The sequence below is a fragment of the Culex pipiens genome, chromosome 3, assembly GCF_016801865.2.
Source record: "Culex pipiens pallens isolate TS chromosome 3, TS_CPP_V2, whole genome shotgun sequence".
In the NCBI taxonomy this organism is placed as follows: domain Eukaryota; kingdom Metazoa; phylum Arthropoda; class Insecta; order Diptera; family Culicidae; genus Culex; species Culex pipiens.
The window spans coordinates 65,085,911-65,112,074 of record NC_068939.1 but is presented as its reverse complement, the minus strand read 5'-3'; the positions used below and the strand labels follow the sequence as shown (position 1 = coordinate 65,112,074).

Here is a 26,164-nt window from a genome sequence, read left to right as displayed (position 1 = left end):
TCGTTGTCACAAGATAGCACACAACTGACGAAATATTTTTTTAATGGAAAACAACAACAACAACAAAATTCGATGGACAACCCTACAAATGTTAGATATAAAATAAAAGGTTTTAAAAGAATGAAAAAAGAAAGAAATTTTATTATAAAACAATATAAGAAACCTGTCATGTTTGAAATGATGAAAAAATTATTAAAAATATTAAAAATATTGTTTAACTATTCGTTTGAATGAATTCAAAATGCCAAAAATTTTTACAGTCAGACATTTCATTTTTTTTCTATAAACTATTTTTAACTTACTACGATATAGAGAGGACAAATTTACACAATTATTACAAAAGAATAAAAAAATCATTTACATACTGTAGAAGTCAGAAAAAAAACATCAAAAACTTTTTGAAAACTGGTCATATTTGAAAACATTGGGAAACAAAATGTTTAAATCGGGGTGTTTCGCTTAAAAGTATGTACAAAAATTATAATTTCTGTGGAGCAAAAAAAACTAAGTAAAATAACAGCAAACGTAGAATAAGATTCTTTGGAAGAATGATAAATTGCAAAACCAATATTTCAGAAACTTTACTTCATAACATAAAACTTATAAAATAATTACTCTAGATTACTTTTTCAAAACAACCAATGCGCCATTGGTTTCCTATGCACACAAAACGTTTTGAAAAAGTAAGCTACTCATGTTTGAAAAAAACAAGTACTCATGTTTGAACAAATGAAACAACTTTCAAAAATATCAATGAATGTTTTGTAATTTTAAACTAAATTATATTATTTCTGAAGAAAATTATTTCTTGTTTTTCCTGACTTCCTGACTTCAAAGAACGAGATTTATTTAAGGCAAACTGGTTGAACATGATAAGCCTAGACGATTTAGGGACATTCTTATTTTGCAATTTACACGAACTTTTGCCCAATGTTTTTTTTTAGATTTAAGTTTTGCAGAACTCTTATTTTTTCTAAATAAAACGTTTAAAAAACGTTATTACTGAACTGCAACGTAAAACAAATTGATATTTAAGGATTTGTTCTTATTATTTTGATAAAATTGGCAGATAACAGTTTATGTGTAATTGTATTGAAAAAGTTGTTTGAATACATTTGAAATGATCAACAAATTTTAACATATTCAAACTACAACACATACAAAAAATAGATTTTCTTAAACATTCTAAAGTTAAACCACCGTTTCAAACTTTTTTTAATGATGGTGAGACGCAAACTATTTAAAAGTTTTTTTTTATATTTTTCAAGCAATGTTTGGTCTATTTCAATCATTATAGAGACTTTACACTTTCGTGCATACATCTCTTGATTTTTTGATCTTTGGAAAAAAGAGCTTTTAAAATTTTATAAAATTTTGGTTTTGGAAGTTTGACTTCTTTTTTCTGACTTTGCCAATGTTTTGGAAAATGACATATTTTCTAGGGTCAACTTTGGCTGTGATTTTTACTACCCTGTATTTCAAGCAGTATTTTTTGTTACGTTCCAGACTATGTTTCTACGCATTTATCAACAATTTAATTGGTAATTGTATCATTCTAGAATAGAAAATGTGAAAAACGAGCAGCTGTAAAAACATGAAAAAACAAAAAAGGCAAAAGTTGATGAACTGAGATGGTAAAATAAGCCAAATACTATTATTTTCGTAGAACAAAATTTGCTCAAAAACGAGAAATTGTCATCATCAAAATCAGTAAAAATTTAAAAAAATAAATAGAAATTATGGAATGAAATTTGAAAAATAAAAGGTAACTAAGAACACTGAAAATTAATAAAAATATTTTATTGAACAATTGTAACATTCTCGAAAAAATCACAACAGGAAATTTACAAATCCCTTTGAGTACAAAGAATACATTGCGCCTGTAAAAATACGTTATTGCGCATATTCCCGAAAAAGACACGCGGTATATCAGCCTCGAAACGACGCGCCGCACTTTCGGCAAATGCGCGCTATCAAATCCCATACTGCGCATTTTGTTTTTGTTGATCTTCTTCTTCGAATCGCCTGGCATTGTTGCCAGGTATGTTTTATATTGCACCAAAAGTGCAGAAAATCGCTGGCAACAATGTATACGGCACATTCTTAAATGCCGCTCGGCGTGTACTTTTGAGAGAAACGGACAATAAGGAGTCAAACAAAAAAGTCGAAAAAAAAATAATGAAATTAAATGACATTTATTGTTATTCATCCAACAATCAATATCGTTAACAAACTTACCGCGGCGAGCTAATACTGTGACAGGGAACGTCTCGGTTGTGGCCGAGCAGTTCGTGGTTCCGCTCCACGATGCCCCAGGGTGCGATGCCGATGCTGACAACGCGTCCGGACCGCTGCTGGCCGTCCAGGATGAGTGCATCGCCGACCTGTTTCGTGACACCTGCGTGGAGATGAAAAAAGGGATATTGTTAACAAAAACGTTTTGCTAGGGAGGGGGGACAAAACTTTCGAAATTGGTGAAGTACTAAATCGATTAAAACTATTCCGGAAGCTTGAAAATTTTAAAGAGGCCACTCATTTACACCCAACAAAGTAATTGATTTTCCCTACATTGTAACAACCCTGAAAATTTCCCTCTAGCTTACGTCATCGACCATTGATGCAAGCAAACTGGCAACTGTTTATATTGCAAAAGTTTTTAATTCCAGATAGTTTTCAGCAACTAGAGCATCTCACCTCACAGTGTGTCCGTCCCACGTCTGCCAGCTTTGGCCTGAAGAAATTTTCCCAGTACTCAGGTGACACCGACCGACATTGGTACAAGTGCTCTCATAACTGGTATAATGGGATTACGGAAGTTTTGATCAAAAATTTCCGGGGTGGCAAAGTTGTTCCTTGTGGTTTAATAAAAATGGAAACTGATGCAGGAGTAGGAGGATGCGGTGAGGCACGTTAAATTTGAGCAACTCGTAAACTAATCAACTGGTGATTGTCCGGGTGTAAAACTAAAAAATGACTTTATAAACTGTTGTGAACACCGAAAAACTAGACATGATCAGAAAAAAAGTGTCAGTTAGGTAGCGAATCAATGCAGCTGAAGATTTTTCCAAGAAATGTATCAATAAAGTTTTCAAGGTTTTAAGCTTTTTTAAAGGTTTCAAGTTTGGAAGGTTTCAAGGTTTCAAGGTTAATAGTTTTAAGCTTTTAGTTGTTTTTTTTTTGTAAAAAATGGTTGCTTCATGGTGAACATGCTGAATACAACAAAAAGAAACAAATTCAGATGAATATTTTAATCAAAAAGAAAAAAACTTTCGAAGATAACCTGCATTAATTAACTGGAAACACTGCTCTTTGAATAAACTTGTTGTGCTTAGTGCCTCCTGAAACAACTGCTAGATTCTACCTGCAAATCGCCTCAGAACACCTGCAATCACCGCTGAGTATGCTGCCTGCAACCCGCTGTGCCTGTAGCCGCTGAAAAATTGTAGCCGAGGTAACTGTATAGTGAGATCTGAGCCTGTGAATTTCTAGTGTAAGCATAGTATATTGAGCCGCCATAACAGCGAAGGGCTGCCCACCCGAATCTGGTGCTTTGTTGACATCCGCTTCTGTCACTCCACCGCGCTACTGGCCTGCCTTATAACTTGCTGATACACAGAAAAAACAGCTCACTCACCTGTTCTGTTACCGAACCACCTCGCTGAAAACAATATTCAAATGCTGTAAGCTGTTAACGATGCTCTTAGCGCCACCCGCACAAAAACCCACTTAAAATCTCGCCGCACATACCACGAACAAATTGCATCAAGCCCAAAGTTGTAACAGCCAAATCAAGCGTGAATAAAGATTGCCGTTCTGCTGTTTGTTTTCATTTGACAACCGCCCGCCCGCCCTGCCCCTCCACTGCCAGTCCGCCCCAGTTTTGCTGCTGCACGATCTACTGCTGTTATTCTTCGTTGATGCTGCCTATCGTACATTTCTACGCATTGTCCTGAGCCGTCCACGTACTCGTCAGATTGCTTGATAGTGTAAGTAGCATAGTGCTGTCGGCGTTGTCTGTGTTGTTGGACAGAACAGTACATGAGCTACCCCCTGTATTATTCGCTGGACAACTAACGCCATCTATTGCCGAGCACTGCTAACATGGATTTAAAAACATTGGCAGAGCTGCCAAAACTCATTGAAACGATGAAACAGGAATCACTAAACTGTACGAAGGAACTAGTTTCTAGCCAACAATTCCTGTCCAGCAAATTTGAGGAAATCGTGCAAAGCCTCAAGATTCTGAGTGATGAAGTACAACACCTACGCGCTGAGAACGATCAACTGCGGTGCTCAATCAAAACACTATCGCTCAATGCAAAATCCATATCGAACGCAGTTCAGAACACTGAAAGGGACTTGGAGAGCCAATGTAGAGCGCAGCTTGCTTCGAATGCGATAGTAGTTGGTTTGCCAAGATGCCCACAAGAGGACACAGCTGACTTGGTGCTCAAACTCTGCGATTCCATCGGCTACAAACATGCAAAGAATGAGATTGTATCCTGTAATCGAGTCGCCAATCAGACAGCAGGCAGTTCACCAATCAAGATAACGTTCAAAAGCAAGTACGGCAAGGAGTGCTTAATGGAGCACAAGAAAAACTATGGACCATTGAACAGTACTATGATCAAAGGGGCGGAATGGCCACGAGGGAAAGCTGGCAAGGTGTTCATACGTGACGACCTAACACCAATCACGATGAGACTTTTTCAGGAGCTGAAGGAGCTGCAAGGAACGTTGAAGTTACGCTACGTCTGGCCGGGTCGAGATGGGGCAATTATGGTCAGGAAGTCTGACAACTCCAAAGCTATTCCCATACACTCGCGGCAGGATTTACATAAGTTGCAGACTTTTGGACAGAATTGATGACCAGCATCCTGTCAGTCACAAGCAGCAAACCACATAATGGCCATTGAACCGCAATCAACCAATCAGTATGTAGATGAACCAACTCTGCTACGCTTCCCCCTGAATGAAACCAGCTTGAAAATTATCCAGATCAACATAAGAGGTCTCAACGACTTCGACAAACTCGACTCTCTCTGCATATTCCTGCGTAACCTGAATACCTGTGTGGATGTCATCGTAGTTGGTGAAACGTGGATAAAACAGGACCGCTCACAGTTCTATAATATCCCAGGCTACATAAGCATCCATTCATGCCGATCAAAGTCCTCCGGGGGCTTGGCCCTATTTATCAGAAATGGTCTGAATTACGAAGTCTGTAACAACATTTCGGATCGTGGACATCACCGCGTTGCTGTCAAAATCAAAATGGGCAGGATTTCTGTATCTATAAACGGCTTATATCGTCCTCCTGATGGCGACACAGCACGACTACTGGCAACAATTGAAGACATCTTATCAAACGCAGAAGGCTCAGAACACAACATCCTAGCAGGTGATATTAACATCCCCGTTAACAGACCGCTTGATCGTGATGTCCAAAGGTATCTTCAGCTGCTGAATTCATTCAGCATGGTAGTGACAAATACCTTTGTCACTCGACCACTCAGCAACAACATACTCGACCACGTGATCAGCAGCGTATCGGATGCCCCAAGGATAACCAACTTCACGATGGAGTGTGAATTAAGTGACCACAACTATGTGCTTACGGAGTTGTAGCTGAGTAATCGTCGGGAGAGCAAACAGCTCTCAAAAACGAGAGTGAACTACAATGCCGTTGACTCCCAATTCCACCAGTTCCTCGTTAGTGAAGATTGGACCTCCCGACCAGTGAATACGAGACTGCAAGCCATTACCGGTAAATATGCGAAGCTAGTTGAAGAAAATTCCACAACTACAACCGTTGAAGTGAAGGTGAAGAACAACTGCTGTCCTTGGTACAATTTTGATATCTGGAAACTTGGCAACATAAGGGACAGTATGCTAAAAAAGTGGAAACGTAACCGCCAGGATGCAAGAACAACAGAGCTGTTGGCCCACGCTAACCGGAAACTTGCTGCTGCTAAAACAAAGGTCCGTATTCAGTACCACTCCAAACTCTTCAACTCAGGTAACCCAAAGATGGTGTGGAGCCGCATCAACGAGCTGATGGGTGGTAAGTCGAAACCAAACAGCCCCATTTCCCTTGTGGTGAACCTCAATGAAGAGCACGACCCAATGAAAGTTGCAAATGTACTCAATGAACACTTTGTGTCAGTTGGTTGTGCGCTGGGCAACCAGTTGACTTCGAATGGCGACGTCAACCACTTTAGAACTATCAAGCGCTCTCAAAGATCCTTTTTCCTTCGACCCTCATCCTCACAAGAAGTCTTCGAATGGATCTCGACACTTGATCCGAGCAAAGCCACGGGTTACGACCGTTTTCCGATAGCCGCCCTCAAGAAGCATAGTATCCTGCTCTCAACCATCATAAGCGACTGTTTCAATGAAAGTATCAGCCATGCATCCTATCCAACATGTCTGAAAAAGGCAATAGTTTTCCCTGTCTTCAAATCTGGAAACCCCAAAGACCCCAACAACTACAGGCCGATCTCTGTATTGCCAGCCATAAACAAAATTTTTGAAAAACTAATCTTCACCCGACTGAATGGTTTCCTGACAACCACAAAGCAGCTTTACCAACATCAATTTGGATTCCGGCAAGGATCAACAACAGAAGTGGCTGTTGTTGAGATGATTGATGAGATCTCCAAAACGCTGGATCGCAAGCTATCCGCCGGTGCTGTTTTTCTGGATCTGTCCAAAGCATTCGACACTATCAACCATGAAATGCTGCTGAAAAATCTTGATTGTTACGGAGTAAGAGGTCATCCTAACTATCTGTTGGCAAGCTACCTGGAAGAACGTGCCCAACAAGTTGTAGTGTCTGGCGTGCTCAGTGACGAATGTGCGATCAGTTGTGGGGTACCCCAAGGCAGCGTCTTAGGTCCATTACTGTTTCTCCTGTATGTCAACGATCTATCTAACCTAAAGCTACATGGTATGCCCCGCCTCTTTGCTGATGATACGGCAATCTCCTACACCAGTGCTTCGCCTACACGTGTCGTCGAAGAAATGCGAGAGGATACGGAGGTGGTCCAGGATTACCTTACAAACAATCTTTTAGCCCTGAACATCGGTAAGACAAAATTTATGCTGTTTCGGTTTCCCAAAAGGAAATTGCCAACATATCCGGAGCTAACAGTACGAGGAGAACGAATCGAGGAAGTAGCCACCTTTAAGTACCTTGGAGTGCATATCGATAACCGATTGTCTTGGAGTGAACACGTTGAAAAGGTTGTCACAAAGTGCTCTGCACTCAGTGGAGTTCTGAGGAAGTTGTCTAAGTCTGTACCACAACATGTGTTGCTAAAAATGTACCATGCGTTCATCCAAAGCCGTTATCAATATGCAATTGCCGCTTGGGGAACCTGCTGCAAAACACATTTGAAAGTACTACAAGTCCAACAAAATCGTTGCATCAAATCAATCTACAAATTACACTACCTGCATCCCACACGTGAGCTGTATACTATGCCGCAGCACAACATACTCCCGATAAATGGTCTGTACACGCAACGGATCGCTACGGTCATGTTTAAGGCTGTGAAAAACTTAAACCTGCACCACAACTGGCAGTTTAGGACAGCTGAACATCGGTATCCTATCAGAACAGCGCATCACCTACGACAGTCTGACTTCAGGACGGAAACAGGCAGGAAAAGATTCTTAACGAGAGGTCCTCATATCTATAACAATTTGCCGGAAGATTTAAAACATTCGCAAACCCTGAGTGAGTTCAAAAGGAAGCTAGTGAGTCACATTCGTAGCCATTTAGAGAGTTACATTGTACGTTAGAAAATGTCAGTGTAGTAATTAGTAACTTAACTGTATGTCTTGAATTTCTTCTAAATATCTGCTAGTTTTACCAGTTTTAATCACAACCCTTTCAAGGAACACACTGTGTTCATTAGGGAAGTGATTGTTGTAATGTAAAAGATTTTGAATAAATAAAAAAAAAAGTTATCCAATTGAAACAATTGACATTTCCAGTGATAGCTGAAACGAGCAAAATACAAACCGACTGCAGGAGAATTTGTCTCATGAATAAAATAAACGCCGGAAAATGTCACACTAAAAGAACAAACAAAAAACCACACTTTTATGAAGATCGACGTCTTCATCCTCCACACATTTGGCACTGAATTCCAAATGAGGGATTCTTCCTTTTTCCCTTATGCACGCTCCCTTAACTCCACCTCCAAGTTATTTAATCAAGTTAATTATACACGCTGAGTTTTGCGCTGATTGCGCTGTCGGTGAACTTTGAAAAAGTTCGCCAATCTCAGAAAGAGTAGGGAGTGGGGGTGATGTATGTGTGAAATACCATCAATTCCAGAACCGGGGAAAACTTCTTCGATCATTCGAAACAAATACCGTGCATCGTCAAACATGGCACGGTGTTCCAGAATGTTGAATTTTTCAAACAATTACTGACAATAAAAAATGTTTAATTTTCACTGATTAATATACATTTTAAGCAAAACGATATTTTTATGAAAATAAAGTCTTCTTTTGGAACTCCGTGTTTGACGATATAAACTTTACACCTGATTGGAGCATGGCGAGGTACCTTACAAGACCGAGATTTATGGCAAGCAGCAGCCATTTTTGAAATCATTCGAAGAAGTAAAGGCGAGCTTAAAATTAACAGATCATTATCCCTTAGCTTTATATGTTCCTAAAAGCTTCTTGAAATTAGAAATATTTACATTTTTCAGATGAGCTAAGAAATCTAAAAACACAGAAGGAAATTTCTGTGAATTAATCAACTTGATTAACTAATATCAAACCAATCAATCTGATTAGCAACCCCAACCCCACAATGAGTAATTGCAGCACGGGTTTCAATTAGGTTGAAAGTGCAGACGTTGAGCTTTCTCGGCGAGCTCCTTACCTGTGTTGGTTCCGCCGGTGAAGATCCAAGCCCCGGTCGTCTTGGCCGCCTTGAGGAGTCCTTTCCTCAGCACCTGCAATTGGAGCCAGCAAAATGGCAATGTAATGATTGTAAGGAGGGTGTGGGTGTGCAGGAGAGAAGATTTTCCACACGTGATAAGTGAACACGTGATAAGTGATTAAGGGGTAACATACATGTAAATCGGCAAAAATGTCAGAGGTCGGTTTGAGCACACAATTAAACTTTTTTCAAAATCTGTTTTCAGGGCATTAAAATAAACATTTTCATCTATTAACAAAACAAATTTGAAGACATTTGGTTGTATCATTGCCGAGATATAGCTATTTGAAGTTAGCAGTTTCAGAAAACGGGTGCCACGATACCTCAACATTGCTTCAACCAAATCGGCTCAAAATTTTGGTAAAGACTCGTTAAACCGGTCTCGTGTGAAGGCCGATTTTCAAAAAGTTTATTTAAAAAAAAGATAAAAATATTTATTCTGTTTTTCATATAAAAAATCGCCAGTTTTTGATTTTTGTATTTTTTGATTTGGCCTATTTGGTCCATCCCATCTTGAGATATCGTGGCACCCGTAAATCAACTTGGTGTTTAGAGAAAAACGCTCAGAAAGTTAGACAGTTGGCTTTGCGCATGGCAAAATTCTGAGCTTAAATCGTCTCTAACTCAGTTAAATCATGAAATATCTTCATGAAACTTTCAGGAGTGATTGAAAATCATCTTTTAAGTGGATTTAATAAATTTTCTGTAATATGAAATTTTGTGATTTTCTACATGTATGTAACCCCTTAAGGCTGTATAGACATAGTAAAAAATTATACAAATTAAGTATAAACAGCATGCAACATTTTCAAACTGAGCAAATAATTTTTAAGAGCATAGTTTTCTATTAAATCATCATAACCCTAACAATTTTTAGGGAATTCTATTTACTGTGTCAAAGCCTGACATTTTCCACATGCAATCCCAACTTCTCTTTAGATATACAGTCAGATAACAGAGAAAGTACCTTCTTCAGCTTGGGCTGCAGATCGAAGTTCGCCTTGCCGCCCTGGACGGTGATGAGCAGCTTCGGAAGCTCCAGGTTCCACTCGCGGGTGAAAAGCTGCACCAGCAGCTCGGGCCGGGTATCGTACGAGAGGCGGACGTACTGTAAGGGGGAAAAAGGAAGATTAATTTAGTTTAATTAATAGTTATGAATTAGGAGTAAACGATGTTCATGTTTATTGAACAACCAGTATTTTTAATGAGGTTTCAAGAATTTTAGAAAAATAACATAATAATATGTTGAATAAAAATAATATGGTTTTAAACTTTAAAGTACACTGCAACAAAGCAAAATCGATGTATTAACCCATTTCTGTTCTTTCATGAAATATTATTTGGTGATTAGTGCAAGAAAAGTCGATTTATAATAAATTTGAAAGAATAAAATTTGATTTATTTTTTTTATTTTTACTGAAACATTTACAGCCCACAGTTGGAAATGCTTCAAAAGCTTGTTTTTATGTAAAGACTGATTTTGAATTTGATTGAAATTTTGTTTCAAAATATAGCAGAAAAAACCATATGAAATTGTTTATTGTCACGGTTCCATTGTGATAAATTTTAACTCTCTAATGCCCAAATTTTTATCGATTTTTTTTATTTTTCCCTTTCTAAATCGTTTCGAGCATCATTTGTTCTAGAAAAACTTTACTTCTATTGTTTTATGTTTTTATTGAATCATTTTTAATATTTTTATTTGCATTTCTGGATCAATGCGAGGTGGATCAATAAATGCATATGCCCACTTTTCAAATGTTACTCTTGATTTATCTTTTTTAGTTTTTGGTTTTATCTGCAATGCAATTTTATTGGCTGTTTATCATATGTTTAGCTTTAGAATGCGTAGATGCATAGCCTGTGACAATACAAAAAATACTGCTTTCTTGTTTTTCCATATCACATGGAAAATGTTAGTGAAAAACACAATCAAAGTTGAACCATGAAAAAGTATATTTTTTTTAAAATATTATCAACGTCACATAAAACTAGTCACTCTTCAAACTCTTAAATTTCCTTATTTTTTAAGTGTGCCTTTTCCAATGCTTTTTAGAGGGTTCACGCAAATTGAGCCTATTGAAATTTTATTTAAAGTCTTTCAAAATTATTTTCAGGGGTATTTCTAAAAAATGGTATCAAACTGAGATTTTTTTTTTCAAGAAGCTTTAGTTTGATGATCAAATACTCAAAAGGATAGTTTCAAATAGTCTTTTAAGGCTTTTTTTATGAGGAATTGAACATTTTCATACACCATTCAATCTAACTAAATTAAAAAATTCTTTGGGATCATGAAAAAAATCATTTAGAAAAATGTTGGACTAGACCCCGCGACGAACGTTTTAAAAAATTTATTACTTATTTATTTAAAAAAAAAACAGAAACTGATAACAAAGTTATTAAGAAGTAGATTTTTGTCAAGAGGTCCATGATTAAAAAAAAATAATTATCAGACAAAAATGACAAAAGATCGTCATTTGGTTCTACGAAATCATCAAATCTGCACCGATTTTGTTGAAATTCACACCAGGGAAAATTGAATTTTAAACTAAAAAAAAATCTAGGCCGTTGAGTTCCCCAGCATGGATTCAGCTCAAATTTCGACCAATGGTATTCTGAAACGATTGTTAAATGATGGATCACCCTAACATATTATATTATAATAAGATCCACAAACTTGATTAACTGTAAAAAAATGTACTGATAAATTTGGATATTTTGATTAAAAAACTTTTTCCTAACTTAAATAATGACTGGCATTTATAAAAGGTCAAATATTGAATAATTTGCCCTTTTGAAATGTTGCAAATGATTTCAAATTAAAAAAAAACAATTGCAGAGATCAGCAAATTTTCGAAATGTTGAATTTTTAAACATTGGAAATAGAACCATTAATTTCTGAAATATTTGTAATACATATTGTATTTTTTTATAAGAAAATAAAAAACTGTCTGAATGAGATTCAAAAAATCAATTTCCTTGTTTCATTTTCTTTTTTTTTCGCTGTATTGCAGCTACAATGTCTGTTTTATTAAATTTTATTGGAAATTTTCTCAACTCTTCGAAAACAATATTTTCAGAAATTGACAATCATGGACACGATTTTAGAAAATCGAAAAACTTCAATTTTTCATCCAATATTAAAATTTAAGTAGCTTTATCTTGAAAACGATGCACCTGATCAATAAATCTGTAAGATCTGTAAGATTGTAAATTTGATTTTTAATTTAAAAGTGAAGGCAAAAACATTTTTAAATCAAATTATGATCAAACAAATATTTTTTTTTTTCAATAAGTCATAACTCATCGGCAAAATTTGTGTTCTTTACTATGGCTCAAAAGTTGCGTTTACCCTCTAAAACATATCAACAAATTAAAAAAAAAATGAAAAATATGGATTTTGGACATAGATCTTTTGTAAAAAAAAAGTTAGTTAAAAAATCGGGATTTTTATCCGTGTACCATTTTTTCTTAATAGTCCCCATCAATACCTAAAATTTTGCAGAAGACACCAAACGGATCATAAAATGCATTCAAAAGGTACAGATTTTCGTATATTTACGTACCATTTTTGTATGGACAGTATATGGCTTTTTTTGGTCATAGGAAAGGCCCTTAAAAAGTTTGAGCCAAACAAAAAAAAAAAACAGAAAATAAAAAATCACGAAATCAAACGTTTTCGTAAGAATTGCTCCAATGCCAAATTTGAGGCAAATCTGAGAACTTTTGATAGCGTGACCCTGCTTTTTTGATGCGGAATCGCTGTAAACAGACTTTTTTGCTTTACAGTTTAAATAGATAGATGATCGTACTTATAATATTCAAGCACTTGATTATTTTTCCGAGCTGCCATTGCAAGTTGGGTCAAAAAAGTTAGTTTTATAAGGGATTCAATCAAAGCGAGCAAGCAATTTTTTCCGCAAATATTTTTTTTTCAAAAGGGTTAACCAGCAAATTTTATAAGAATTGGACCCACACTGAAATAAAAAAAAATGTACCGAATTCCTAAATTCTAGGAATTTTGGCTACTTTCCTTATTTAGTAATTGGGTTTTTTGGATTACTTAATAAGAAAAGGAGGCAAAATTCCTAGAATTTAGGAATTTGGTACTTTTTTTTATTTCAGTGCAGTCATATGTCCAACATATAAAAATTTCCCCTCTTTATTTGTTTTTGTGTATGCGCTCGGTTAACCCTATTTTGCATTATGTATATCAAAATCCTCATTTTCGATTGAAATCTCTGGCCCCTTCTTCAACTTAATTCCAAAATAATTTACAAAAAAAATGAATTTGCCTAAGGCGAGCTCAATTTTACGGTCAACAGGGATTGCAGATGACCTGAGATGACCTACATCAGGTTCGAATCGAAAAGATTGCTATGACATTTTCAGCTAAACGAATCGAAAAATGTTGGACAAGAGGAAATCAGCTTAAGAGCCTTGAATGGCATCTCCCAAAAAATTCTCCTGTATTTGCCTTTTGAGACGATTTTCATTTTTCCTTCAACCGGCAAAGATTGCTCTTACACGGTATTCCTATGTAACCATTTGGCATGTTTTTCGTCTGAAGGACTTCTCTGATTGAATGAACATTTTCCAGCAAAACCCCATTTGAATCTGGCAAGAAAAAATTTCTGGAAGCGACGTCGACTGAAAGAATGATTACCTGTGCTTTGGTGGGATGCGCTCCGCCCTGGAACTCGATCGTCCCGTACGCGTCCGTTGGCTGGGGCCGGGTGTGCTTCTGCGGCTGCCAGACGTCGCCGGCCACGCCAGGTTCGATGCCCGGCACCGTTTGGTGCGTTCGCCGCTCCTGGCCGCAACAGCAGCTGGAAAAAGAGAAGGAAATATTTTAATATAATCATGTGACATTAATCAAAAATCGGTTTTAGTCGTTAACTCAACCAAGGAATAAACATTATTCTGGCTGGCAGTGAAATTATGGAAAAGATTATTTAGTATTCGATTATTTTTATTTTATTTTTTTAATTAGTTCTTCATTTCGAAACCGTTATTTTTTATGTTTTTCTCATTTTGTCTATGAAATTATATAATTTGCTCTAAATTTCTGGGGTCTGGGAACTAAACAATAAAACTGTTAACATTCAAGTTGTAGCTATCATGGAAAAATTGAGTTAGGTATTTAAAAGTGCTCCGACGTCTTTCATCATATGATTCGAAACTTTGCACTAGCAAACAATAAAGAAAAGTCCCTCACAAAGCTCATAATGTGCGGCAACTTGTTCAAACTTTGTCCTCAAACAGCTTTTAGCATGTCATTTCGAAGAATCTCTCTTCACGAAAAAGTTGTTTACGCTCGTTCTGTGAAATTTTAACGCGCTTTTCTGGGGGTGTGGTACTTAACCGAAGACAATTTTCCCCCGAGGCTATGTGGGCGAATTCTCGCTGGAATGATGAAGTATTTCGTGTATTTTATGTGTACACAAAATGCTGGCTTTTAATTGCACCCCGTGGCAGTACACTAATCTTTGTTTGAGATAAAGATGTAGAGCATTTGCTCGCGAAAAACTGGGACAGACGCGTCAAAAAGTTGATCATTTTGAGGGGTCATTCGTATATAACGTGGATTTTTTATTTGTGTTAATTACTTCAAATTGACTTAAATATGAATAACAAATTTGCATTCTTACGTAGTTCTTGGAAGATCCACAACCACAAGGAAAAATCCCGGATTACCAAGTACGTCAAGTTCTGGAATGTTCTTGATTCGTCTACTTTTTCCCTCTCGCCGAAAGGATTGTGCGAGGAAAATCCCCATTTTCCAAAGGAACAAAAGTGCGAAGCGAACGCAAAAGCTAACATAAACATAATTCTTCGCTCGGTGGCTTACGAGACTTTTATTGGAGAAGCTTTTCCCGCGGGAGCTTTTGTACGAATGGTTGGCTTGATGGTGGTGGTGCTAGTTCCAGTTCCACTCGATTTCCCAGCGCTTGGATTAAGTCGACCAAGCCGGTTCAAGCTGATGTGGTGGTGAAAGCGGTGCTGCAGCACTTAAACCGGCATTAAGAATGATTTTCCGCTGCTTTCTTCATTCTTTTCAGGACGTCGCACAATTTAATATCCACCCCCGAGTTGACTTTGAAGATTTTGATTGCATTGGTGAGGGTTTTTTCTTCAGAAAGAAAGACGGTTATGGTGATCGAGCTTGGCAGGCTTATTCAAGCGTGTCTCTTTGGAGTCATAAATTGGAATTTTCATATTTGCAATGGTTTATGACCCAGGAAGTGAAACTAGAAAGTTTGTCAATATACTGCAAACGATAGATTTTTTCAACGTAAGGCTATAAATAAGCAGTTTATTCTGAGATAAAATTTTGGATTATACTTTTAACTATATTCCTACAAATCAATATATTTTGTTTTTAGTTTTTTACGAGTTTCTCCAATATTTCAAACTTGAGCCCTTTTTGAAAAGCATTTGAAATTGACATTTTTTCCTAGTCAGAGTTAGTTTTTGTTATTTTTTAAATTTTTTAAACATGAATAGTTCTTTAACAAGTTTTATCAGATAAAGATCATTTTGAGTAACTTCAGGGTTTTACGAAAAACTTTACTTCTCTTGTTTTATGTATTTTTTTGCTTTTTTTGCAATCTTATAATTTTCTTAAATTTCAATTGGTTGAAAAATTGGGTTGGGTTTGTGAGGGGGTAAATATTTATTCCGGTTTCTTTACTATTTTTGTTTTACTTTTGTTTTTTTTTATTATTTCGAACAAGGAACAGTCCTTTTAATAATTTTATGAGACTTATTTCTTAATTTAACATATTTTTATATTCATTAGAAATATTAATTCCTGTCTATTTTTTATTTGTTATTTTTTGCATACTTTCAAACATGAGCAGTTCTTCAAAAAGCTTTATTTGAAAAAGTTTTAACTTGAAACAATATGAAAAGAACATAAATAAATTTTCCCATGGTTCATGAGTATCGGGGCCGCATGTAAAAAGCGAATGCAGTAAATATTTCTTAACTTAATGTTTACATTCCATAGGTCGCTTTCCCTAAGGTGTCGTGCTAAGGTCTAGCTTGTGATGATACACTACCTTCCTTTTACTTAGCAATCGAATCCAGAAGGGAAAAGATCGCCAGTTTTGTTGCCGGGATTTGAACCCCGATCTACCACTTACGAGGCTTGGTCTATTTTCATACTTTCTTTCAAAATGATCTCTGTATGCTTTTTTTATTCTTTTAAAATAATTTAATCATAATTCAGTATTTTTTTGTTAGTTCTTCCATTATTCCAATTATGAACAGATGCATAAATGGCATTGTTCTAACAAAATTGAATGTTCCTTCAAATAGTATCGAAGTATAGAAAATTTTAATGTATGTATTAAGCATGCAAAATTTTACTTCGTTTGATACCCGTATTGCAAATCTGGAAAATTTCAGTATTTTCGAAAAAATACGGTATTTTTTGAAAATTTTAGTATTTTCCATTAAAAAAACTCATATAAAATATAAAAATAAACAGTAAAAATTTCGCTTGGCATGAAACCAATATTGCATTTTTTTCAAATTTAAGTATTTTCAAAAAATACGGTGTTTTGTGAAAATTTTAGTATTTTCCATCAAAAACTCTTATCAAAAGAAAAAGCATACAAAATTTCGCTACACTTGATACCCATATTGCAAATTTTGAAAATTTGAAATTTTTTGAAATAAATACGATGTTTTGAGAAAATTTTAGCAATTTCAAAAACAAAACTCTTATAAAATGAAAAAAGCATACAAAATTTTGCTTCGCTGGGTACCCATACTGCAATTTTTTTTTAACTTTAAGTATTTTCGAAAAAACGGTGTTTTGTGAAAATTTTATAATTATCTAACAAAAACTCTTATAAAATAAAAAAGCATACAAAATTTCACCCATATTGCAAATCATAAGAGTTTGAGTTTTTTCGAAAAAATACGGTATTTTGTGTTTTTTTTTGTATTTTTCTACAAAACTCTAATAAAGTGAAAAAGCACACGAAATTGCATTGCAAATTTTGAAAATTTGAGTATTTTCGGAAAAATACGGTGTTTTGAGAAAATTTTAGCATTAAAAAAAACTCTTATAAAATGAAAAAAAGCATACAATATTTCGCTTGGCTTGATACCCATTTTGCTTTTAAATTAACTTCAAGTATTTTCGAAAAAAATGTATTTTGTAATTTTTTTATTATTTTCCAACAAAAACTCTCATGAAATGAAAAAAAAGCATACAGATTTTTGCTTCGCTTGATACCCATATTGCAAATGTTGATATTTTGAGAACTTTCGAAAAATACGGTGTTTTGAGAAAATCATACTATTTTCCAAAAAAAATCTTATAAAATAAAAAAAGCATACAAATCATAAAAATATAGGTACTTTCGAAAAAATACGGTATATTGTTATCAATTTTGAGTATCTTTGAAACTTACTACATTTCAAAACATAATGAATGCATTGAATATTTAACAGGATATGGTTGAATAAATCGATTTGAATATAATTTATATCACTTTTCTGTTAGTTTTTCACCACTAAAAAATATCTTATTTTTTTCTTGTTTAATTTCTTGTAACTATTAAATTTATGGTTTTGATAAAATGTCGAAAACTAAAACTTTAACTTTAAAAAAATCATTTGATATAAGTTCAATAATTAGGAGCATGCATTAGCGTTATGCCTAGTTTAAAAAAAATCAACATTTTATCCTTGCGTCCATTTGATTGCTTTCAACCTTTTGACCACTTTCGACTTTTTGCCCATTCGACCTCTTGTGATACATTCTTTTTTTTTAATTTAAAAGGAATTTTAAAATTTGTTCAGGAATTTTAGACTTTCAAATTTCTATGAAATAAACAATTATATTTTTAATCACCAGCGAAATTTTTTAAATCTTGTAAATTAGAAGGAACTAAAGAATCAACACGAAATTGCAGAAACAGTTAAAAAAACGTATTAAAAAATCAAATCTAATTGCTGCTCTCGATAGTGAGCTTCCTACTCGAAACTAGGTGGCCAAAGGCTTGATTGTTGAGACAATTGCAAACCTCTTTTTACACCTAAGCTTCCATTCACCCCTGGATTCGAACTGACGACCTTTGGATTGTGAGTCCATCTGCCTACCAACGACTCCACCGAGACAGGACCAAGGGAGACGACTCCTACATCTGGACTAAGCTAACGCCAACATTTACTTCCCCGTCCGACGGAAGGTGTGATCAGACAAATCTCGTCTTAAAAAATGCCACCAGGACCGTCTGGGATCGATCCCAGTCCAACTGGGGTGAGATGCAACCACGCTTACCACGACACCAACGGTCCTACGTCCTACATGACCAAATTAGCCCACAGACGTGCCTGCAACCTGCCTCCAACCGAGATAAAGCATTCTTATGGAACATCTAAGGGGTGGCGGCATCTTAGGAAAAGAGGCATGGCCGTAAGTTTCGGGAGGGGTGATGATAAAAAAGGGTCCATAAAACCAACGCTTTCCACTAATGCCCTCCTCTGCCGGGCAGGACTTCCAGTCTCAACTTGGAGACTATCTGATGATGATGATGATGATGACGGTGATGACAGGCTTAAGGCTTTTTGCTTGTTGTTCTTTCCAACCTGACATTGCGTTGGTGGACAATGTTGAGGGGGAGTCCGGGGTAAATCAATATACCGCCATATCTTGATTGTTTCCATCATGTCAACCTCGAGGACGGCGCGGTTTTTAAAGGTTCAGGGGGCCCATTATGGGGTGGGGACAAGCTTGGGGGACAGACCACAATAACCGAGGCAATCAAGGGGATAAAGACATGAAAGCCCTAGTCTCAACGAGGGCGATGGAGCTTGGCAAAGGAATTTAAGGCATAGGTCCTGTGCAAACCGGAAGTGGTTTACTGAATGAGAATTTTTTGTTGTGGTTTTTGGGAAGCTAGGGATTCTTTTGTCCCCTGCTGTTGCCAATTATTAGGGCTAATGAAGATGCTGTTGTGGTGATGCTGGAGAAGTTTGTAGCAAATTTCATGTCATGAAGCATGAGTTTAAGGTCTCCAAGATAGATTTTCTCATTATTGGACATTGTACGTCCCCCTTCTAAGGTAAAACCTAGTTGAGGTTAGTACTTATTTTGTAACAAAAAAAAAATTAAATTTTTCATCTTCAAACCTTGAAATATCTTCTTTTCCCCCAAAAGCACAAAAAGACAGTTGTCGCAACTGCCTTTAACCTGTTTCTCTCGAAGCGAAAAAGCACTGCACCAAATCCCAAGAAGCAAACAACACATCATATTTCTCGTTTATTACAACTCTGCAAGAAGAGCTCAAAGCCCTGAGGCCAAATCCCTGCCACCACCTCGCCACCGACAATTAAAATCCAGTTAAGGCAGCAATTCTTTTCAGGTGGCATTAACGTCAGGACGAATCAAAACAAACGAGCTGGCGCAAGGAGGAGAGAAGCTTTGTGGAAAGTGGAAAGAGAAAGGTTGGAGTCAGCTGGGAATGGGGGAAGCTCCAAGGCAATAAAGAGAAAGCACAGCACAGAAAATGAAAAGCTTCTCTTGGGCGGAGTGACGACGACGACGACGACGACGACCCGGTATCAACGGAGGGCATCGTTTGAAGAAGGGGTTGAGGTTTTAAGTTGGGACTATATTTTTTCTTTAGCACAAAAAAAAACATTTTCGACCAAGGATATCTTTGTACCAGAATAAAAATGAAATGTAACCTTTGTCTCTAAAATATACTTTTCAAAAAGGAACTTTTCAGAATCCAACAAATAGCACAGAAACTCAAACTGTACGTTTGAGTGCTAATGCTCGTTTGAGTGGGATGTTGCTGTGGCGCCAAGATAAATGGTTGTTGCTTAGCGCTGGTGAAGGAAGCGAAAAGAAAACGTTTCTGTTATTGAAGTATATGATGCTTACAAAAATCACGGAAGAAAGCTCAGAAGCTTTGGAAATGATTGGATTGGATGTAAAAGTATATGAAGTATATGAATCATCAGTATTTTTATGGGAAAATTTTCTTTTTCCGACATAGATAGGATTTCAATTTATTTTTGAAATATTATTCATATGGTGAGGCTTCTATCAAGATTTACTTTTTTAAACCATGTACCGGTGTAGGCCACATAACGTCGATGATTTTTTTTTTTTTTAAGGTGTTTTCAATATTGATTTTAAAACAGGGTAATTCTCTACCAACTCGAAATCGGGAAATGTTGCCCCGATCCCTCTTCAATTTGCGTGAAACTTTGTCCTATGGTGTAACTTTTGTCCCTGATCACGAATCCGAGGTCCGTTTTTCGATATCTCGTGAACATGCGAAAAAAGAGGTGTTTTTCATTAATGTGCAGCCTGAAACGGTGATGAGATAGAAATTTGGTGTCAAAGGGACTTTTATGTAAAATTAGACGCCTGTATTTATCATCGAAAAAAACACTAAAAAAGATTAAAAAACTCTACCATTTTCCGTTACTAGACTGTAAATTTTTTTGGATCATGTCATTTTATGGGAAATTTAATGTACTTTTCGAATCTACATTGACCCAGAAGGGTCATTTTTTCATTTGGAACAAAAATTTTCATTTTAAAATTTCATGTTCTTTATAACTTTGCAGGGTTATTTTTTAGAGTGTAATAATGTTCTACAAAATTGTAGAGCAGACAATTACAAAAGTTTTGATATATAAACATAATGGGTTTGCTTATCAACATCACGAGTTATCGCGATTTTACGAAAAAAAGTTTTGAAAAAGTTACTTTTTGCGTTTCTCTTTGTTTTGTCGTCCGTGTCTGTCGCGGGTGACCATGAACGGCCATGATCGATGACGACCAACTTTTTCAAAACTTTTTTTCGTTAAACCGCGATAACTCGTGATGTTTATAAACAAACCCCATATGTTCATATAAATTTTTTTTTGTAATTGTCTGCTATACAACTTTGTAGAACATTATTGCACTCTTAAAAATAACCCTGCAAAGTTAGAAAAAATACGAAATTTTAAAATGAAAAATATTGTTCTAAATGAAAAAATTACCCTTCTAAGTCAATGTAGATTCGAAAAGTACATAAAATTTCTCATAAAATGACATGTTCCAAAAAATTTACAGTCAAATAACGGAAATCGGCAGAGTTTTTAAAACTTTTTTTGTGTTTTTTTCGATGAAAAATACGTTTTTTTCGGAATTCTGAGTAGGGGAGAGTGGGGAGACTTGATCCCCTTTTTTTGTATCGCACATAACTCTGTCAATTTCTCACAAAACTATGAACTTTTTGCATGAATTTGCATGAAAATTTTGGGGGTAATTTGATCCCCCTTTCAACATTTTTAAGAAATCTTAAGCAAAATGTTTCTTATTCATCCAAAATGTTAATTTTCTATAAGTTATAGCAATTTCACATTAAACCTGTACGTTTGTTTTCAAAATATCACAAGTTTAGCATGCAAAATATTTAAAAACTTAAAATTTTCCAGTTTAGATCAAAATTGAGCATATTTACAAAAGCTGGTAATTTTTGTTTACAAAACTTTTGAAAAACGGTTCAAACTGCAGTAAGTTATGTATAAATATACTAAAGGAAACTATGTACGAAAACCCAGCCCAGTTATTTAATCTTGAAGCTGATTCCAGTGACTGTAAAAATGCAGGGATCAAGTCTCCCTAAACGCACTTTTTTGGAAAATTGATTGTAAAAATAGTATGACGATAAATTTAACGTCAAATGCGTAAGGGTTTTGGAGTTGATATGTTTATCAAACAATTCATTCATAAAAAATATTGTTTTGAATAATTTTTGAGTGTTTTCTATACTTATCAAAACAAAGAAAAAAGATCTCTTGGAAGATTTTTGCAGCACTTTTTAGAAATATGTGTGTAACTCAATCTAAACATTTTTTAAATGTTTTTCTTTGTTTTCTACAATGAGTTTTAGTCAATTTCGCACAACTTTCTAGAACAAAGGTAATTGTATTACCCACATGCTGACGAGATACAGGCTTGGGATCAAGTGTCCCCGGGGATCAAGTCTCCCCACTCTCCCCTACGCCATCAAATCGGGCGTCTAATTTTACATAAAAGTCCCTTTGACTCCAAATTTCTATCTCATCACCGTTTCAGGCTGCAAATTATTGAAAAACACCTCTTTTTTCGCATGTTCAAAAATGAAAGGGGTCGTACCGCCCCTCCGTCACGAGATATCAAAAAATGGACCTCGGATTCGTGATCAGGGACAAAAGTTACCCCTAAGGACAAAATTTCACGCAAATCGAAGAGGGGTCGGGGCAACTGCTGTGTGAGTTGGCGGAGAATTACCCAGTAATTTTGAATCAATTTATGCTGAAATAGGAAAATATTCATAAAAAATTGAACACATAGTTAAAAAAAATTGTTATTTGGGAAAATTTTAAGATTTAATATTAACTCCATTATAAGAAATATTACCTCAATTAGACTGAAAAAGTGGCATTCACCAGAAAAGAGGTTAATTCGAACATTTAAAGTACTCATTCCCAGATGTAATTTTAACATGATTTTTTTTAATGTGCACTTTTTATTTTAAATAATTCATCATTTGCAACTAACGTTCTTGATGTTCCATCAAATTTTCAAGTATCGCAAAATAAAAAAAACTAATGGTTATTAAGACATGGGATTGTTGGCAGATTTTGTTTCTGAAAAAATTGTAATATTACCTCTGAAAATGTGAACATTTACATCATTTTATGAGTAATTTAACTTATTTAACATTGATGGAGGTATAAAATAACATCGACAAAGAGGGTATATTCAACCATAACATTTTTCAACCTTCCCAAAATGCATCATTTTTTACTCTGTGGTAATAGGCTTCTCTTTATTTTGTCTGAACACTTTGAAATTTCGTAGAATTGTTAAGGGGTTACTTACGTGTAGAAAATCACAAAATTTCATATTGAAGAAAAAATATTAGATCCATTTAAAAGATGATTTTCAATCAGTCCTGAAAGTTTTATGAAGATATTTCATAATTAAAATGAGCAAGAGACGATTTAAGCTCAAACTTTGTGAGCATATTTCTCTGAACACCGAGTTGATTTACGGGTGCCACGATATCTCGAGATAAAATGAACCAAATTGGCTGAAATTTGGGGGACTCGCAAGACATATCCCGTATGCATGACAAAGCCCGATTTTAATATTTTGCATTACAAAAAAAAAACATACAAAAATCAAAAACCGATAATTTTTTTTTAAAACATAAAAATGTTTGTATCTTTTTTTTTAATTAACTTTTTGAAAATCGGCCTTCGTCATGCACACGGAACCGGTTTGACGAGCCTTCAATAAATTCAATAAAATAAATCGATAAAATTTTGAGCCGATTTGGTCAAAGCATTGTTGAGAAATCGCGGCACCCGTTTTTTGAAACTGTTAACTTCAAATAGCTATATCTGGGCAATGCTACAACCAAATTTCTTCAAATTTGATTTGTAAATAGATGAAAATGTATATTTTAAAGACCTGAAACAGATTTAAAAACAATAATTGTTTTCTCATACCAACTTCTGACATTTTTACCGATTTACATGTATTTAACCCCTGAAAGGTTTGGTTTTTTTTTAATTTTTCAAGTGTCGAGAAAGAATCTAAATTCACAGAAAAACAATCAGGTTATATTACATCAGCTTATGTTAAACAGTTCTGTGTCAGAAAAAAAAACATGTGTTTTACTGCATCTAAAATTGTGTAGATTAACATCACTTAAATGTGTAATTTTTCAAGTTCCACATATATTGAGGAAAATTACATCGAAAAAGTGTTAATATTCAATCATCAAATCAATTACACAAATTTTAAATGTGTTGTCAACATTTAACAACAACTCTCTAATAGCTTGATTAGAATATTAGATTGCCAATAGACAAGCAAAATGTCGTACAAATTGAACTAGACGAAACCCGGTCTTGGGAGGAAAAATCTACTTCCCATATGGCATCGGCATCCCACCCACCAAGCAGGAGCAGGAATGAAGGCGAAACTTCTAAAGAAGCCGGCAACCGTATTGAACCTCTTGAACAAAAGTGCCATTTATGCCGCACGCCGCTATTTCCCGAACCATGTGTGCGATTTTCCTCTTCTCAACAAAGAACCCGGAGGTTCGGAGATCGTTTTGATCGTCTGGGAAGAAGAAGCACACAAAAAACGCAAGTGGAAAATTCAATCGAGAATAGAGATTCCAGCATCACTTTGGCCTGGGAGTAAAGAACAAGTGCTGCTCTTTGCCGTATTTACCGACATTTAATACGTTTAAGAACATTATAGAGTGTGCGGTGCTGGTTTGAGTTTTGCTCGGAATCGACGATACTCGACGCAGGGAAATATCAAACAGAGCTCGAAGGAGCAAACAGACTCTTCTTGCACTCGCATAGTTCGAGCTGAAGATGAAAGTGGAATACCCACCTTACGGTTACTTCGGGGTGTAATGTTGCATGTTTATATGCCAGTAAGGAGGTGAGCAAGATTCTGCTCAATTATGCATGCAATTGCTTCGGCACACATCACACACACACACTGTAACCCAGATCATCGCCAATGAGCTGGAACGGGTGGGGTATTCAAGGGTGGTCTTGGATTACTGTAAGGTTTGCTAACAGCTAACGAAAAACCCAAACATTTTCAGTAGAATTATTGGAAAAATATCAAATTTGTTTAATCTCGAAATAATCGGTAGTATTAATGTCATATTTATTCACGAACATGTACACGCCACAATTTGTTCCAGTTTTACTACATTCATTCGACCGTTCCCCGGGAAGCCATTCCCGAGTACATCGGAACTTACCCCCAACTGTCCAATATCCCTGAAAGTAGCCCTTTTAGAGGTGGTAGTCCCTTTACCATTTGCCATACCAATCAAAGCCAAAGTCATCCCCCGGCGCCCCAAGTCCAGAGGCCACAACGTCACATGATACTTCCCCCAAACCCACCCATTTCTCTCTTTCCGGCAAACGATCCACCCAAGTCTGGCAGGGCGATTAATTTAATGAAATGTCTGTTTTTCCGCACGTGAGCACCACTTATGTTTTCATCAGCCCCGAGCTAAGGCTGGCTGAGACTGAGGATAATATTTGATGTTCTTTCCCTGATCCAACCACTTGTGTCTCATAACTTCGACCTCCCCTCCCCGCCCTCCAAAAAACCCTCACCACTCCCATTTGGCCCACGCTACCGGCTGTTGGTGGAGCTGTTGTAACAGAGGTTACCACTTTACTACCTTCCCACCCCGGTCACACGAACTGCCAATAAAGTAGCTAGCGAAGAGATACCCAACCCATTTACCACGACACGGGCACATACCGAGACATACATGCTTATGGTGGAAACCGTGGAAAATCTGAGTGGGAAAAGAAAGGATGGGTCCCCATGGAAGGCAGCTTGTGGGGTGTTTCAGAAAGTTACAAGTACTTCATATGTAAGAAATGATTTTTTCAAAATATTTTTAATAACTTGATGTTTTTTGCCTTTCTTACTAAAGAAAGGCATAGGTTTTGCTTTATTGCTGGACATCATTTCTATCTTCATGACATTTCATCATGAATTTTCTTTGGAAAAATCGCTATAAAAAATCACACTGAATCTATTTGTGACACTCTATCGATTCATAAAGAAAAAACTCGTGTATCTCCAACCCTCGAATTTTGACAAAAAAAAATTCCATGCTGAACCTGAACGAGTTGCAAATTTTGAAATATTAATGTTTTTTTCGGAAGTGATAAGACTTTTCAACGAATTACACAGTAAAATAAATCACGGTAATATTACATCTGGGAAACGATACATCTTTTATGTCAGAAAAAAAATGTAATTTTACCTCTGAAAATGTGTTATTTTACAACTTTTCTGTTGTAATGTCACTTTTTCAGTCAAAATTGAGTTGAAATTGCATCATGAAAGAGGTAATATTGAACCTTCCAAAATTATACTTTCAAAATTTACACAATTTATTTGCTCTGTAAAAATAAGGTCGAAATTTTTTACATTCAAACACAAATAAAAATCGATTTGTGTAAACGTCCTGCCCGTGTGGATCAATCGGACCGCGCACTGGACTCCAATCCAGAGGTCGCCGGTTCGAATCCCGCGGCGGGCGCTCTAAAATTCTTTGTGTAAATATGGGTATTCGGCGCCGTCGCTCCGTGCCATACTTTCATACACTTAGGAGCCCAGGGCGG

General features: G+C 36.0%; 1 protein-coding gene across 19 annotated transcripts in view; it reads right to left on the bottom strand.

The window, feature by feature from the left end:
• LOC120424979 (transient receptor potential cation channel trpm) overlaps positions 1-26,164 on the bottom strand; it is a 226,430-nt gene that overhangs the window by 66,562 nt on the left and 133,704 nt on the right. For all 19 annotated transcript variants that reach the window (XM_052710415.1, XM_052710416.1, XM_052710409.1 and 16 more), the window contains 4 exons: positions 13,632-13,794; positions 9,933-10,073; positions 8,906-8,978; positions 2,239-2,398 (listed from right to left, as the gene is read on the bottom strand). In XM_052710415.1, the coding sequence (XP_052566375.1) occupies positions 2,239-2,398; positions 8,906-8,978; positions 9,933-10,073; positions 13,632-13,794 (537 nt within the window). The remainder of the gene's footprint in view (positions 1-2,238; positions 2,399-8,905; positions 8,979-9,932; positions 10,074-13,631; positions 13,795-26,164) is intronic.